Raw genomic sequence first — 16,676 nt, 5'->3', positions numbered from 1 at the left:
CCAATGTCCCATGTTAGGTATGACTCTCGTGAGTTAGAGAGCCAATTGGAAAGACCAGATTCCTGCTGACCTTCCTGCCTGGGGTGGTCTGTCTTTATTTCTCCAGTACTTCTGTTGCTCTGTACATTGATAGGTCTCTTTGGAAAACTTTCGGATCCAGCTTCTTTATCAGATACAAGAAGTTGATCTCATTGCATGATAGCTCTGTTAGATTTATTGGTTAAGACTGAATATTTAATTGGTCACCAGGGATTTAATTTCTAAATTCCAAAGTGAATTACTAAAGTAAATGGAATTTATGGTAGTTTATACAATTAGAGGGAAGATATTAAGGAAGAGGGAAAGGGGAGAGAGAAAGGCAGAGCTCCGGCTTCCTCTGAGCCAGGTAGAAATTCTAAGCTCCATCCAGGGGAAAGGAGTCTCAAGAGATGGTTCTTTCTCAGAGGTTCAAACCTCCAGAAAGGGCAAGGAAACTAAGTCAGCCTTTCACTCACCATGGTGACCATCTAAAAGGAAAGCACTCTGAGGTCTCCTGCACGAGCTCCTCAAGGGGTCCAGTTCCACAGCCAAGTGTCTTCACTCCAAGTCTGAGTGTCTGTCTTCCAGACTCTCCTCTGAGTGACTCTTCTTCATTCTTGATCTATCAATTCTTGTGTCCCTCTGTTTCCTCTATTTGAAGACCCTTTTGTCTTGTGTCACCTCCCCTAAATTTTACGTATACAAATCACAGCAGATGCTCCTCTCCAGGACTGCCCATTCAATGTATGAAATGGGTGTCACACCTTTTGTAGTTAGCTATACCTTTTGTGGCTAGTCAACACCTTTTTTGTAGTTAAAATTGGTAGATCTACTTTAAATACTGAGTTAACACTTTGGGGATTAAAATCTAAAGATAGACCGGGGATTACAACTTTATCTTCACTGTCCAGGAAGAGCCAAATCCAATCCTCACACTTCCCACATTTTGATATGGCCCAAAATGGAATCCAACCCCAGCAAGGCTTTATGCTGTGGCCAGTGATCTGGAACCAATTCTCTTGTGTTGACTGATATGCCTGTGTTGTGCCTCCCCCCCCCCCCCCAGCAGAATGAATAAAAACACCTTGGGGCAGGAACTAGATTCATCTTTGTTTCTTCATTCCCCACACCTGGCCCCATACTTTGACATATGGTGGCTACTTAGCAAATGCTAGTTAATTTTCAAGATCTGTGAGATGTGTGTGTGTGGGGGGAGCTCAATGAGCCTCAGTTTTCTCTTTGGCAAAAGGAGGAAGTGGAACCAGATGCCCCTTAAAGTGCCTTCTAGCCCTGACCCTCTGGCCTTCTGTGATTCACACAACTGAAACATGGCCCTTTCCCAAAATAAAATTCAATCTCAGAAGAGGAAGACGTGCTCCCACTGAGGATGAGACGGAGGCTGCTCAGTGTTTTGAAGTCTGTCTCCCTCCCAAGATGACTCCTCGTATAGGGATGTGTCATGCGATTTCAAATCGGTCCACTGAAATCAGAGTCCCGTAACTGGAGAGACTGACCGACCACGCAGCTCTCCAGGCATAGGAAAGTTTTCCCTGATACTCCGATTCAGGGGAACTTACTGGGCTTTCCCCTCTGGTGATGTCCAGGAAACTGCAGTCATGGAAACATAAGCACAAGCTTCGTTCCAGTCGTAAGAGGAAGAAGGAGAAGACCTCGGAGATCCTTTGGGAGGCCAACTATGAGCTTCTGGAAAGTCAAGGGCTGTTTCAGGAATACCTGGAAATGGGTAAGAACACGGCTTACCAGGCTGCTCTTTACAGGGTGGGAGAGGTGGTGAGGGAAGAAGGGCAGGAACAAGGCTGGACTTGTACCCTAGTAGATAAGATGGACTCAGCATCTTCTAGAATCGGCTTTTTCTCCACTTTTTAAGAAAATGCCGTGGCCACAAGTCCGATGAGACATCTACAGGGTGACCTGATAGCCACCAAAGCTAATGCCATCCTCTGTTGCAATTAGGAGATAGATGGTGACCGCTGAGGGAAGTGGCAGTCAGGCCATCTTTTGGCCTAGCCAGGATGACCATTTGGTGGCAATGTAGAAAGTCTTCAAGGCTGGCAGGCAGAGCTCCCAGGTCCCTTCCAACGGGCAGATTCTAGGGTTGACTTGGGGCTCCCTTCCCGGAATTGTGCCACCTTGGGCCGCTTTTTGCAGCTGAGAACTTCGTCCCCGTGTCCACCCACATTCAGTGTCCAGCAAAGGCCCATAGATGTGTCTTCTCACTTGGAGCCACAGATCCTGAGAGCAGCTGGGCAAAGCCTAGAGGACCCTTTTCAAAAAGCCTCTAATGCGCCACATACAAGGAATTGAAGTAGCCCGTTGACACAAAGACGCCACTTTTTCCCATCCACGTTCAGACCCTTCGGGTTAAGAATCCCAGCCGTAAAACGAGACCTGCAACAGTCGTGTCCGCCAAGGCTGTCCGGGGAGCGTGCTTGTATGCGGAGACCAGTAGACACGCAGAGCCCTCTCGGAGTCCCTCCTTAGCTGCCTTAGCCAAGAACTAGGGGCCCTTGCGATGAATGGAAGCGCCCTCAGGCTCCGGGCAGACTGGGGAAGGCTGCCGACAGCAGGCGATGCTCTGAGGCCACTGGCAGGAGGCTCAGCCAGTTCTGAGGGTTTCTCCTGGCTATCTTGGGGAGGGGCAGAAGGCTTAGCAGTCCCTCCCAGGGCACTCGGTGGCCACTTCCCGCCTGCCCCGAGGCATGCAGCGTGGAATGGGCATCATTCCGATTCCACTCGGCAGCATTGATGAAATGCCCGCTTGTGCCAGCACTGACGTGGCACACAAAGCCCTCGAGGAGCTCAGAGCCTCCTGGGAGGAAGGGAGGCACCTGAGCCCAGAGCCGGAAATAGAACAACATCCAAAGCCGTCCCATGAGAGAAAATAGTGACAAGAGTGCCGAGATCAGGAAGGGCCTGGCTGGGGACGCTGCGGTAAGAGGAGGGAGGGAGGGAGGGAGGCCGCCTGCCCGCCACGACGGCATCAAGGAATGGGGCCGGGAAAGGCCAGCATGAGGGGAGGCGGAGGGTCTGTGGGAGTCCAACTACGGCGAGAGTTTGAGCCGGAGTTGAATCCTGGCTCTGCCGCTTCATCCATTCGATTCAATCCGCACCCATCCATCCTGTTGATAAGGCGAGTTATTGTGAGAGGCAGGAACAGAAGGAACGGAAGGGATGTGTACTGCTTCCAAGGCAGGAGAGCAGTCAGGGCCTGGCCATGGGGGATAAGGGACTTGTCCAGGGTCACGCAGCTAGGAAGCGGCTGAGGCCACACTGGAACCCAGGACCTCCCCTCTCTAGACTTGGCTCTCAGCCCACTGAACCACCCAGCTGCCCCCTTCCAGAACGTGTTGAAATGGAGTTGGAAGAACTCCAGAGGCAGATCAGCACCAGGGCTCGCAGGCCAGAACAGGAGCTCCTGGAGGGGGAGGATTTCACTTGGCTTCTGATGCCAATCGATGCCTAATCGATGTCACTGCCTGGCTGGCCCCAGTTCTGGACAAATGCAACCATCAGAGCTACAGAGAGTCAAGCCAGCCTCGCCTTTGTTGCTGTGGCCCCCGTGTCCCTCCCCGACCAGCACCCGCCTCTGACTAGGGACAGCCTTGGAGAGGAAGCCGGGTGCGCCTGGACACCCCCCAAACGCCTTTGGGCCCATTGCCAGAACTCTCCAGCTTGCTGGTGCCTGGCCAAGTTCACTGGCACCTCCTGCCAGGCTCACAAGCTTGTTATGGAGGCTGTGGCTGGGCGGGGGGTGGGGGGCAGCCTGGCTCCCCCAGTGGAGCCTGTGACTGGCTGCTCTTGCCAATGCAGTGATACAGTTTGGCTTCATCACCATTTTCGTGGCCTCCTGCCCTCTCGCTCCCCTGTTCGCCCTCCTCAATAATTGGCTGGAGATCCGCACCGACGCCCAGAAGTTCGTCTGCCAGTACCGGCGCCCCATGGCAGAAAAAGCCCAGAACATCGGCATGTGGTTCTTCCTTCTGCAGTTTATCACCCATTTGGCCATCATCAGTAATGTGAGTGACTTGGGGGGGATCCACAGCCCTGAGGGGAGGGGCGAGCTCTCGGGGTGCGCACGGAGATGGGAAAAGAAGCCCCGAGAGTGAGGGGGGAGGATGTCTCCCACCCTCCAAGCCAGACAGGGAGCTCTGCAGCTCGCCAAGGACCAGCGCTTCAGGGCGTTTGAGGGTCTTCTGGCATCTGAGGCGGGAGATCCTCCCATCCCCAGTTCCGCTCCAACTGGCTCTTTGAGCAGCCATGGAGGGAGGAGCCGTCAGAAGGCATGTTTTTAGGGCAGGCATTGGAGTGCGTTTGCCAAGGGCTGGGACCCCAAGCCAAGGAGAGCCTCGGTGGGGCGGCCGTGCAGGCCCTTTCACTCTTGGCCCTCCACAGGCGTGGGGGGCCCCCACACTGACACCGAGGACTGGCCCACCGCCTCCTGCTGCTCTGGCCTTCCGTCTCTGCCAAAGGGCTTTCCCTGAAGCTAGATCTGCCCTGGCACAGTCCAAACATACCCCGCCTCCATCTCCCATCTACAGCGGGGCTTCCCTGCCCCTCCCGGCGCCCTCACCGCGAAGCCGGCCGCGAGTGCAGCAGGAGGAGTGGGATTAGAACTCAGATCTGGCCCGTTTCCCATGGGTGAACGGCCGGGAGGGACAGCAGATAAAGCCAAGGGGAGGATGAGAAGGGATCTCCGTCAGAGGGGCGCGGTTGGGAAGGCGGCCGGCTTCTGTGGGCCTCCCTGGCCTGTGCTGAGCGGCGGCTGCCTCCTTCACAGGCTTTCCTCATCGCCTTCACGTCCAACTTCCTGCAGAGGACCTACTACAAGTACGCCTACGCCTGGGACCTGCACGGCTACACCAACTTCACGCTGGCCCAGGCCCCGGGGGCCTTCGTTGCCAAATACAACCACACGTGCAGGTGAGGTGGGGAGGGGGAGGAGCTTCCGGGGCTGCCTCAGGCCTTTCCGCCCCTGTTTAAGCCCTCTGTGGAGGCGGGATCACGAGGTCAGGGCTGAGCCATGGCGGAAGGGGCTTGGCCAGGGTCACGTGGCCCGGAAGAGGCCGAGGCCCCATGTGTGGAAGAGAAATCGTGGCAAGCCGACGCAGAGCCGGGGATGCTGTCTGCTGTGAGACCGTCCGAGGCACGAGATAATGATTCCTGGATTGGAAGCCCTGCGAGGGCTCCGAGCCATGGGAAGTCCCTGAATCGGTCCCAAGCCGGCGAAGTCTGCGCTCTGGCCGGGGCAGAGCAGATGATGCAGGGCAGGGACGGACACACAGATGGGCACTCCAGCTGTGGGGGAGGGGAAGGCCGGTAGCGGCAAATGGAAGCTGCAGCCACGACGGGAGGAGGGTCTCCCCTCACAGGAGGGTGGGGACCCACGGAGTCACCCCAAGTGAGCCGGAGCCTCAGGGTGCTTCGATCCAGAACTTCACTAGAGAAGCAGCGCCCAGCGCTCTTAAAAGAAAAGGCGAAGAGACAGGGGTCCTGGGTTCCAGGGTGACCTCAGACCCCTCCTCCGTGAGTCCCTTCACCCCCAAAGCCTAGCTCTCACCTCTCTTCTGCCTTGGAACTGACGTACAGGATTGATTGTAAGAGGGGAGGGTAAAAACAGGAAGAAAAGAAAACGGAGGCCGTCTCCTCTATTATATGAAGGGGCATCCTCTGGCCCAGGCCCTCTAGGGGGGCATCCTGGGTGGGATGAACCCACCGCCAGGGTTGCACTTTCACACGATGACAAGGCATCACCGTCCAGGAACCCAGTTACATGAAGTCTGAAATTGGATTCACTCCCTGCAGTCCATGAGGCGGCAGCTCCGTGGCCAGCACCAAAGGTGGCCTCCAACGGCTTCTTGGACTCCAGAAGGCCAGGAGTGGGCAGGGGAAGCCGGGGAAAAGCGGGCCAAATCCGAGCCAGGCGTGGGGATCCCGGGAAGACATTCCCATAGCCTGGAGATGCCCAGGGGTCCTCCGAGGAGCTGAGGGAGGGAAAGGCCACCTGCCTTTGCCACTTGTCTTTCAGGTACCAGGCTTTCCGGGAAGACGACGGGCAGCACTCGTTTACTTTCTGGAAACTCTTGGCAATCCGCCTGGCCTTCATCGTCGTGTTTGAGGTACCCCGAGGGCAGTGGTTTGCCCCCCCCCCCCAATCTGCTCAGGCCCTGAGCGGGGGGAGGGAGGGAGGAGAGCTTTCCCCCCTGCCTGTCTCATTCCCCACCTCCTCCCTCTGGACTTGTGCTTTGCCCAACAGCACGTCATCTTCTTCGTGGCCTGGCTCATTGACCTCGTGGTCCCTGACATCCCGGCATCCGTGAAAATCGAGGAGAAGCAGGAGCACTTTGTGGCCAAGCACACCTTGGCTGACTACAAGGTCACTCCTAGCACCCTGCAGGCCCTTTCCTTGCCCCCCCCCCTTCACCCCATCCGTGGCGGCAGGCACTCAGAGGACTCGGGGCACCCCTGCAGCACCCAGCCTGCTTCCCCCGATGACCTTCCCATGTCCAGGGAGCAAAGGAGCAGCGAAAGCCTCCATTCGGAGGGGAGCTCAGAGCACTGGGGTGGACTCCCGGATCAGGCACTTTCTTCATCTGCAGCATGGCGGGGCTGAACAAGCTCTGGCTCTCCTCCTCTCATGCCCACCAAGACCCACAGGGTTGCCCCCCGCCCTGGGCTGCCTCCTTGCTGGTGCCGTGCCCTTCATCGTTGGCAAGGCCCCCTCGCGTGATCCTGTTGGACCCTCGACTTGGCAAACCTTTCCTTTATTTCTGGGTGGCTTTTCACTGCCTTTTGAGGATCAAAGCAGCCCCGTTCTAGCAGGGCAGCCTTTGACAGATTCAGAACTTGGATTCTGAAGCCAGGCCCGAGTTTGAGCTGCACCAAAGCTTGACACGGGATCCGGAGAATGGCCGGTCTACCAGCAAACAGGAAGCAGCGGAGTCTGGGTGCGGGCTTATTTCCATTTCACCAAGGAGGAGAGTTTGTGAGGGAGCAACGTGCACGGGGGCTTTGGGGTGACCTCGGGGAAGCCGCCCGCTGCAAAATGAGGGGGCTGGCCTCTGGGGCTCCCTGCCGCTCCAGAACTAGACTGCAGAATCTTGTGGGCAACCCTGGGGCCTTGCCAGACTCCAAGGGCTTCTTTTTAACTGGCTTACGGATTCCACACTCTGTCCTCTTCTCCCCCAGTTGAGACCTTCGGCCTTTTCCAATCCTGCGGCAGCTCTCGCATTCTCCCCAATTTTTCGACCACCATGACAGCAACCAGATAATGCAGATACTGAACTTGGAGCTGAGGCCTCCGGGCGTCCAACCTCAGCTACTTCCTCGTTCTGTGGCCCTGGGCAAATGGGCACATTAAGGGCAGCTGCCTCCCAGCCTTCTCGTGAGGACCAAATGAGAGAATATTTAAAGTTCTTTGCAAACAAGGCACTCCAGGAAGGCTTGCCGCTGTCAGTACCCTAAGATGGCACTCGAGGCCAACTTGGCCACCTCTTTCCTTTGTCCTTCCTTAGCTTCCTTGCGGGCCATTTTTGCCTTGTCACTTCCAATCTGAAGGGCAGAGAAGAAGCAAACTGACCACCCTGGCTGGACCTCGCAGGCATCCCTGCTTTCTCTGATTCGCATCGCTGCCCTTTCCAGGACTCCCCACATTTCCCGGGGCGACCGTACCCTTGACCTCTTGGCCCCCAGGATCCTTCCTCTCCCCTCCTTTGAGCCTCGATATCTAAAATTGAGGGCGCAGATCAGAAAATCTGTAATCGACTTCCCTCTCTGTCACGAATTCTGAGGAAAAAAACCGTCACTCCCCAAGAAACTTCCCATCACTTCTTCAGCAGCAACCCTAAGGCCTCCCTATTCATGAGAAGCCAACCAGAATTGGAGCTCCCCTTGCGGGCTCCTCCCCCCCTTTTTATGATTAAGGAAAAGCAAGAAGCTATTCGGCAAAGACTCGGATAACTGGAAAAGGCCCAACACCCCCCTACACTTTCATTTCTGGAAAACTGAAGTCCCCCATCATGGGACGGCGTGGAGCCGGTTTCTGTGGGTCTGGAGTTCGTGCGTTGTACCCCTTGGCTGCCCTCTCCCATTCCTTCCGAACCCCAAAGCCACATTCCAGCTCCAGATTCCATCCCGCCAAATCTTCTGAGAGAATCTCGTTGGCTGCCTAAACTCTGGGCATGTTGATTGGCACCGAAGGCTCAGCTTTTCCAGGATCCTCAGCTCAGGCTGATCTCCTGGCCATTCCCCGGGGTCTCAGCGGCTCTCCCTGTTCACTCTTCTCGCCGGCCTCTAGCCAGCTAAGACGCAGAACGGGGCTGTGGGCAGCCTTTGTTGGGGGCACTCTGGCCCCGGCCAAGAGCTCACCATCCTGGCGGTGGAGGCTGCCCCGAGCTCTGCCTCCTCCTCCGAGGCTACCTTAAGCACCTGCCCCTCGGCGCCCCTCGTTTCCCGGAATCCACGGCGTGCTGGCCTGCGCTCTGGGGGCTTCGGGTTCTCGCCCAAGATGGCACTTCCAGGTTCTAGGCAGCAGCACGTGCTGGTCCCAGAAGGGAGGCGCGAGCGGTCTGGCATCTGGCTGTGTTGGGAGCTTCTTGGTCTACTGCGTCACCCTCGGGAGAGCGAGCGGCGATTCTGTCCTCGGCTGGATCCTGTCTTTTCAGGAAGAACCAGAGGCTGCCTTGGGCTCCGACAGCCCTTCTTCTGGTCCGGCCTCCTCCCCTCCACCTCACGTCTTCTTGGGAACCTTCCGTTGTCCCTAAGCACTTGCCTTGGGACGTGGGATGTGGGACTGGTTTCTGAATCCCTTCCCTCGGGCCTTGGAAACAGAACTGTGCAGAAGAGCGCTAGGGCGAGGCCATGGGGCCAAATGACTCGGCCAGGGTCACACAGCTACGAAGAGGCTGAGGCCGCATCTGCACTCAGGACCACCTTGTGGCCCAACAGGAGTCCTTTGGATCCTATGCTTGGGACACAGCTCAGCTATACGGCGGGGGCTGCACCACTTCCGGCTTCTTCAAGTACCTACTTAAAATTCACAGCAGCGCCCTGGGCCCGCTTCACCAGTCTGCCCTCCGTCTCCTGCGCCTGGACGCGGCTCCCCGCTCTGAAAGCGCCGGCCGTTCCCCACATGCCCCCCTGCCCCCTCCCCCAAATGGCCGTCTTCCCCAGGCTCTATTCTATTTCTCTTGTGGGAGGGCCTGGATTCAGATCCCCCCTCCCACGCCAAACCCCATCACAGAACAGCCCCTCTGCATTGAGCGCCAGCTTCCTGCCCCATGAAACAAGGGGTGCAGCGACCCCACAGAACGGCCGAAGCCTCCCCCTTCCCCTCCCCCTCCTTCTAGGAAAGGATGCTGGGAGGCTCCGCCCTGCCCTACCCCACCAGCAGGCGCCATGTTTCTTGTTGGGCTACTTCAGCAAGTGGAAACGGCTTCATCCAGTTCTTTCTTTGTCCTTCAGGTCCTGCCTTGAGAATCTCTCTGAGACAAACGAGGAGCTCAAAGACGCAGAACCGAACCTGGAATCCGGAAACGAGAAAGCTCGCAGGAAGGCCTCGGCCGGCGAGGAAGAGCCGGGTGGGCACGACAGAGCCTCGTCCATCTCTGGGCCTGGGATGAGCGGAGGGGCCGGAGCCGAAGCCATTTGGGCCCTTCCGCCCCCCCCCAACCCCCCCTCCTGATGGACGCCGGAGCCGCACGAGCCTCCCCTCCCCCTCCAGTCGCGCCTCCGGATTGGAACCAAAGGACCAGGGAAGCGCCGGGCCGAGGCCCGGGACGCTTGGCAGGGGCAGCATCTGGCCGGACGTGCTCAGGCTGACGTCTGTCATTGCCGGGGTGGCTCGTCCGTTGGGCGGCTGCCATCTCCGTGGGAGACTGAGGGGAAGCAGGCGGGAGCGTGGGGGGGGGGGCGGCTTCTCGGGTTTCCTCTGCTGGGTTGGGCTATTTCGGGACCCGTCTTGTGCCTCGTTTCTCGTCAATAAAGTCGTGGACCGACGGTGTCGGGCTCGTGCGGCCCCCTAGACGACCGGGCCAGGCCCGAGCTGGACCCAAGGAGCCCCCCCAGGTGCCGGTTCGAAGCCCACCTTTCTGGGCTTCGAGCCGGAACGTTTCTACGCCCAACGTGCCAGGTGGCAGGTTTCAGGCGTTTGTCAGGGTGACGGGAAAAGAGGCCCCAAACAAACCGGGGCGCCAGCTTAGTGAGGGAGCTCACGGCCAGAAGGCCAAAAGGCGGCTGCAGTCTTGCCCCAGGATGGCTCCGAGTTCGAGATGAGCCAGAGGAGGGGGATTCCCCGGAGGCCCCCTCCCCCAATGAGGTCACTGCCCAAGTCTTCAGGCCTCCACTCGGGGCGGTGGGGGGGAGCCGGAGAACCCTTGTTCGGGTGTGAAAGGCAGAGCGTGACGGAAGGTCAACTAGAACAAGAGCCGTCATGGACCCAGAGGTCACCCCCCCCCCCCCAAGGGCTGTGGTGTTGGGCTCATTCTCTAGGATTCTCCTCAGTGGGGAAACTGAGGCAGAGCCTTTCTGCCTGGATAAAGAGGTCCCAGGCACCCCCACCCCACCCCACCCCGTCCGAAGCAGGTTAAAAAAGCGTCTCGAGCACTCCAAACGGTTTCAGGTTTTATTTTAGAATTTATAAAATTCCACCGTCATCCATATTCATGAGCCTTTTTACACGTTTGCATATAATCTCCAAATTCCAGAGTTAAGGCCAAGGGATCGTTGCCATGGAAACACGGGCTATGGAAGACATGAAAAACGAGAAATGGGACCGACGGACGGATGGACGGACGCTGCCCTGCCCAGGGTGCGAGCACGAGGAGACGAGCACGAGGACAATCATGTTCTGACCTTTATTGCGGAGGGGGGTGGGGGGGGGCGGGGAGGGGGGGGGCCTGACGGCCGGTTACTTGCATCTAAGACATTCAGCTGTGAAAGGACGTGTGCAAAAGCTTCCGCCACAGGACCGCAAGGCGGGTCCGGAGGGCTGTGACAAGAACCGGGGGGCAGAGGAGAAAAGGGGAGACAGACACCATTTCCTGGAAGATCCCAGTCCGCCCGCCCCCACCATTCAGTTCAGCCTTTGGGGGGCCGGCTGAACCCGCCTCCCCTACCCATAGGGGGACTTGAGCCGCCTCTGACTAACAGGGAACCCGGTGGGAGCAGCTCCAGGTCGGGCTGTTTCAGAGCCTGTGGGGAGGCCCGGGCAAGCGTCCCCGGAACTTGGCGAGGGCGCCCCCGGACTCCAGGGGCCTGGGACGGGGCCCGCGGAGGGAGGGCAGGCCGCCTCCCGCCCCGAGATGACGAGGCTTGGCGAGGAGGGCTCGGAGAAGCCGCGCTCCGGCCGAGGAGAGGAAGATGCGCCCCCAGGCCCCCTTCTGCCTGAGCTCTCTGGCCCGCGGGGAGCTAACGAATGGCTCCAGAGCCACCCCCAGCCGCCCACGAGCCAGGTCCCCTCGACGGGCCGGCCTCGTGGGGTGCCGAGTGGAGCACTCCGGCCAAAAGGGAGGACGAACTCGAGAGCGAGTCGAGGCCGGCTTCTGAGGTAGAAAGAAGGCAATCGTCCGTAAATCGTGTCTGCGCTTTGAGGGGACGGACAGAGGCAGGAAGGGAAAGGAAGCCCCTCCTAACGGCCATCCCCGCGGGCCCCCCGCCTCTCCCTCCGGCCCCCCGCCAGGGCGCCTCCTAAGGCAAACGCCGCCCCCCAGCGAGGGCCGGCCCAGTAATACTGTCACCGAGATGGGCGGACTCGGGAAGGGAAGAGCAAAGGGGAGGCGGCCGCCGTGGTGGGGCGACTTCAGGCGCAGCTGGCTCTCTCCTGGTTCTCTCCTCCTCCGTCCTGTGCCAAGGCCGACGGCCCGGGATAAAACACCGCCGAGAGCGAACCCAAAGGGGCAGGGGGAGGGGAAGGAAGAGGGCAAACATTTTGGCTTTTAGAAAGTCAAGGAAATTTATTTCCTGAGGTCATGACACAGGAAGTAGACTCCTCGCCACAGTGGGGAGATCTCATAATGAAGGTCAGAGTGCTTAATGACATGCTGATTGGACCAGGAAGCTTAGAAAGTCTCGGTTACTTTATTACGAAGCATCTCACTCGTGTTTTTAGTGTTTAAAACAGTGGAAAGCCTGTCCCAGAGCGGAGATGTCAAGGAACAGATCCTGAGTGCACACTGGATGCTCAAGAAGGTCATGAACCGGCGGGCCGGCCCCCGGGCAGGCGCGGCCCTCGGAGCCAGCCAGCACTCCAGGCTTCACTAGGAGACCTCTGAGGGGCGGGCGCACGGGGAGGGGAGAGCAGGGCGGGAGGGGGACACACAATTTACATAGGATCCAGCCGCTGGGTCGGATTAAGACACAGTATTTTGTGGTGGGTACGTTCAGGTCGGCAGCTGGAGATGGTTCTCCTTTCTGATCATTATCGTTTGGGGCCCCATGGGAGAGTCTTGGGGGCTACCTGAGCCCCAAAGCTTGGAAAATCTTCAGAGCTGCTCATGTCGGGAGCCTGTGGAGAAACAACGGGGCTGCGTCATGACCGAGAGCCCCAGATCGCCTCTGCGTGGGGCTTCCTCCCATGGCCGCCTGACCCAAGGAAGCGGCGGGAAAGAAGGGGAGAAGCCAGGCAGGGGGGAGCGAGGGCCGGCATCCGCCTCTTTCAGGGAGAAGCAAAGTCCTGCCCAACCCCCGCTTTCCTCACTGCTGTCACCCTTTTTTGGGACGAGCCAGGAAGTCTGGGATGGCTCAGAGTCCCCAGAGAGGCTGCGGCCCAGGCTGGCCCCAGGGAGCCCCACACCACGCGCCCCCGGAAGGAGTAAGGGTTACCTTCTCGCTGCCGCCTGCTGCCCAGGGAGCGTCCCTCACCACAAAGCCCTTGGACGGAGCTTTGGCCTCTTCGTGGGCAGGGGGCTTCATGTACGCCTGCATAGCCTCAGTGTCCACCACATCCGCCAGCTGCCCGTTCGATGGAAAAGGAAAGTCCAGGTCACACCAAGTGCACGTGGGGCCCCCCTGCTCACCCACAAGGGCGCCTCTTGCCGCCCCCCACCAAACATGGACAACACAAATCTTCTGCCACCCGTGACTGCCTGCAAAAGGGCCAGGATCTAGTTGTATTTAGGGTCTGTCAGCGCGACTGCAGACGCCCCAAAGGCTGCCAAGACCAGGCGGGGTGTCGGTGCCCTCACAGAATGAGACGGCCATTCGGCACACTGGATCCTCGACATGCTCTGAGAAAAGTGCGACGGCCAATTCTCACGCCCCATTTAGAGTTGGGGAAACTGAGGAGAGTCCAGAGGGGTGCGAGCCCCCTCTCGGCGGGCAGAGGGACAGAGGAGCGGATCCCCGGCCAGGCAAGGCCCCGACGAGAAACCAAGGGGTCAGGACGGGCCTGGAGCCCGGCTCCCTCAGCCAGTCGGGGCAGACACTCACGTATTCCTCCTCCAGGTTGAGGATGTGGTCGATGGCTTCCTCGACGTTATCAGGAAGTCCAGTCACAGTCACACAGTTAGGGTCAGGGGCTCCGCTCTGTGGGAAACGGATGTCTACCTGCGAGAGACACCCCCAGTCAGCAGGGCCTGCCAGTCCCAAGAATCGAGCCCCCTTTGCCCAGCCCTCGGGCATGCCTAGCCTCCAAGGCTGAGCTCTGAGCTCCAAACTTGGGCTCTTGACAGTCACCCCCTGATGCCAGCGAAAGGCCACCTAGGCGGCTAGTCAAGGACTCCTCCGGGAAGGAGCAGCCAGGCCTGGGCCGAGGGATGGAAGCGTCCCTCGGCCCCCTTTGTCGGGTCACGCTTCCACCTCTGCTTCCTTAGCCCCGGACACCCTTGTCACAATGAACGTCACTTGGAAGAAAAGACACACACGACCACCAACGGGCCTGGCCGGACTCGGTGGAGGAACTGGCCAAGCATTCGCGGACGAGTCGGTGCCGCCTCCCTCCCCAGGAAGAGCTAACGAGACACACACAAAGGATTGTGGGGCAGAAGTGGCGGCTCTGGAAGACAAGCAGGGTTCTGAGAGCTTTCAGTCATCGCACAAACCCAGGCCGAGCTCATCCTCTCACGTGACCAAAACAAAACCCGGCGAGTGACGAAGCCCTTGCGGACACGCGACGGACAGGAAGGGAAACCCCTCCCTCCACGACGTCCAGGGACCGTCCACTGTGGCTCTCCAGCCACGTCTTCACAGAACTCACTTTGAACTCATCCATGATTTTACGGATGGCCTTGCCCCGGGCGCCAATGATACGGGCATGGACACGGTGGTCCAGCGAGACGTCCTCCGAGACCATTTGTTCAAGTTCCGCCACAATCTTCATGATGGCATCACGAGCGGCTTCCGTGTTCTTTTCGTACCCTGTGATGGTGATTTGGTCCTGTGCCTTGAAAGAGAATCGAGTCACAAAGTGAGAAGGGCCAGCGGCCTAGCAAGGCCCGAGAAGAGACACTGCACGTTCAGACAAGTCAGCCCATCATGGGCTGAGGGAAGCCAAGGTGGGCTGGAGAGAAGGCCAGGCCCCAGGCGATCACCTCCTAATTTGTGCTCCCCAGGGTCCATTCTGGGAAAGGAGCAATCGTGTGCGCTGGGGTCAGCGGCAGCTGTGGGAACAGGAAGGGGCAAAGGACAGAACAAATACACGAGCGGGGAGATGGGCACCATCCACCTGGGAGTCCTTGGAGTCACGGAGACAAGTCCAAGCTCACGGAGGGCCAGAAAGATGAAGCAGCAACAGGAAGGCAGGCCTCCCTCCCCCCAATCCTCAAACTTGGAAGGGGCAGGAAGACACGCAGCTTAGAAAGATCGTTCTGGCACATCCACAGGAGTGGTGGAGGGTTCAAGCCCCGAGCAGGGAGAGTGAGCACGGTGCCGTGCCAAGGCAGACAGAGGACCTGCGGAGAGCCCCTCGGGCAGAGGAAGATGCTCCAGATGGAGGAGGAATAGAATGCCAGGCAGGGATGTGGGAGTCCTCCGGGAAGGTGAGCACGGTGGGAACAGTCCCAGAAGGCCGGCATCTACATGGAACCAAGAGCTAAAAGCCCAGTCACAGAGTGGGAGGGAAAAGCCCTGGCAAAGAGTGAGCAAGCCGTCAGAGGGAAGGAGAACCAGGGTAGCAACTCCAAGTGCCAGCAACCGGGGACCCTCGGGGAAGGGGGCAAAGGGAAAGTCAGGGTGCACAAGCACATCCCGACGGTCTTCTCCCATCTGAATGGTTCAAGGCCAGAGAGGCGGCGCCGAGCGCCGTCGTCTTTGCAAAAAGCCCTCCAAGCCATCAGGCAGCCAGGGTGTCCCCACGGCCTCCCAAGAGAGGGCTGTGCAGGGCCGACTCAGCAGCTCTAAGGAAGGAGCTCTGGGGGAGCAAAGAGGGCGATAAGCAGTCATGAGGCAAGACCATAAACACCGATTAGGCCCCTGCTGGTGTGGCAGGCAGTACGCCAGGAGCGGGGAATACAGAGAAAGACAACAGCCCAGCCTGGAGGGGAATGGGCAAAGGCCTCTGGGAAGAGGCCGGCCTGTACTGAGGCAGGAAGGGAGACAGGACAGCGAGGTGAGGGGGGGCCGGTGAAAGCAGCAGCGAGGAGGCCGGTGTCCGGGGAGCGGAGGACGCCGCCGAAGACAGACGGGATTTGACTGAATTGGCGGGCAGGGTGGGGGCACAGATGGGGGCGGGGAATGAGACAGGCACCTGGAGCTGTCAGAAGACTGGTTTGAGTCGCAAGAGGACCAAGACTTGAGGCAGAGACTCCGACCCAAAGGTGACTGCTCCGGGAAGGGACTTCTCTGCCCAGCACAGCACAGGCCCCGAGGTGTCAACCCAAGCCCCGCAGCAGCAAATGCCCCCCTCCCCCCAGGGAGCAGGGGAGTCTGGGAAGTCATGGCCACAGGGCGTGAGGACATGGCCAGCCCCACTCAGGGAGCCATCGCGTTCCTTCCTGCTGCTTGGCCGCTGACTCCCCCCCTCTCTGTGCCTCTGCCTCTCTGTCTCTCTGTCTCTCTCTCTCCCTCCCTCTCTGTCTCTCCCTCTCTCTCTCCCTCTCCCCCTCTCCCTCTCTGTCTCTCTCTCCCTCCCTCTGTCTGTCTCTCCCTCCCTCTCTCTCTCTCCATCTCTCTCTCTCCCTCCCTCTCTCTCTCTCTGTCTCTCTCTCCCTCTCTCTCTCTGTCTCTCTCCCTCTCCCTCTCTCCCTCCCTCTCTCTCTCCCTCCCTCTCTCTCTGTCTCTCTCTCCCTCCCTCTCTCTCCCTCTCTCTCTCCCTCTCTCCCTCTCTCTCTCTGTCTCTCTCCCTCTCCCTCTCTCCCTCCCTCTCTCTCTCCCTCCCTCTCTCTCTGTCTCTCTCTCCCTCCCTCTCTCTCTCTCTCCCTCTCTCTCTGTCTCTCTCTCTCCCTCCCTCTCTCTCTCTCTCTGTCTCTCTCTCTCTCTCTCCCTCTCCCTCCCTCCCTCTCTCTCTCCCTCCCTCCCTCTCTCCCGTCTGTGTCTCTGGCTTCCTCTCTCCTCTCTCCATCAGCTGGGCCGTGCCGACCTGGTCCACCCCAGTAATGAGACAGAATGGCCGAGATGGAGCCATTCTGACAAGGGCTGCTCCTCACCTGGTTCTCATCATCCTTGTCGGGAAACTGGATGTTCACTTCGTGTTCCAGCCGAATCTGGGT

At 58.9% G+C, this 16,676-nt stretch overlaps 2 protein-coding genes across 9 annotated transcripts in view; one reads left to right on the top strand and one right to left on the bottom strand.

Annotated features, from left to right (window-relative positions):
- The window catches only part of ANO7 (anoctamin 7), a 79,363-nt gene extending 69,331 nt beyond the window's left edge, over positions 1–10,032 (top strand). For 3 of the 4 annotated variants that reach the window (XM_056808616.1, XM_056808615.1, XM_056808618.1), the window contains 6 exons: positions 1,623–1,762; positions 3,850–4,055; positions 4,817–4,959; positions 6,065–6,155; positions 6,293–6,412; positions 9,499–9,647. In XM_056808616.1, the coding sequence (XP_056664594.1) occupies positions 1,623–1,762; positions 3,850–4,055; positions 4,817–4,959; positions 6,065–6,155; positions 6,293–6,412; positions 9,499–9,510 (712 nt within the window). In that variant the 3' untranslated portion in view covers positions 9,511–9,647. Of the gene's footprint in view, positions 1–1,622; positions 1,763–3,849; positions 4,056–4,816; positions 4,960–6,064; positions 6,156–6,292; positions 6,413–9,498 lie in introns of all 4 variants that reach the window. The other variant, XM_056808617.1, reaches the window with a different exon arrangement.
- A 611-nt stretch (positions 10,033–10,643) lies between these two features.
- The window catches only part of HDLBP (high density lipoprotein binding protein), an 84,389-nt gene continuing 78,356 nt past the window's right edge, over positions 10,644–16,676 (bottom strand). For 4 of the 5 annotated variants that reach the window (XM_056808611.1, XM_056808609.1, XM_056808608.1 and 1 more), the window contains 5 exons: positions 16,614–16,676; positions 14,228–14,413; positions 13,462–13,578; positions 12,856–12,984; positions 10,644–12,538 (listed from right to left, as the gene is read on the bottom strand). In XM_056808611.1, the coding sequence (XP_056664589.1) occupies positions 12,452–12,538; positions 12,856–12,984; positions 13,462–13,578; positions 14,228–14,413; positions 16,614–16,676 (582 nt within the window). In that variant the 3' untranslated portion in view covers positions 10,644–12,451. The remainder of the gene's footprint in view (positions 12,539–12,855; positions 12,985–13,461; positions 13,579–14,227; positions 14,414–16,613) is intronic. The other variant, XM_056808612.1, reaches the window with a different exon arrangement.

The sequence above is a fragment of the Monodelphis domestica genome, chromosome 8 (assembly GCF_027887165.1).
Source record: "Monodelphis domestica isolate mMonDom1 chromosome 8, mMonDom1.pri, whole genome shotgun sequence".
In the NCBI taxonomy this organism is placed as follows: domain Eukaryota; kingdom Metazoa; phylum Chordata; class Mammalia; order Didelphimorphia; family Didelphidae; genus Monodelphis; species Monodelphis domestica.
The sequence above is the reverse complement of the archived record's forward strand: the minus strand, read 5'-3'. Positions and strand labels throughout refer to the sequence as shown.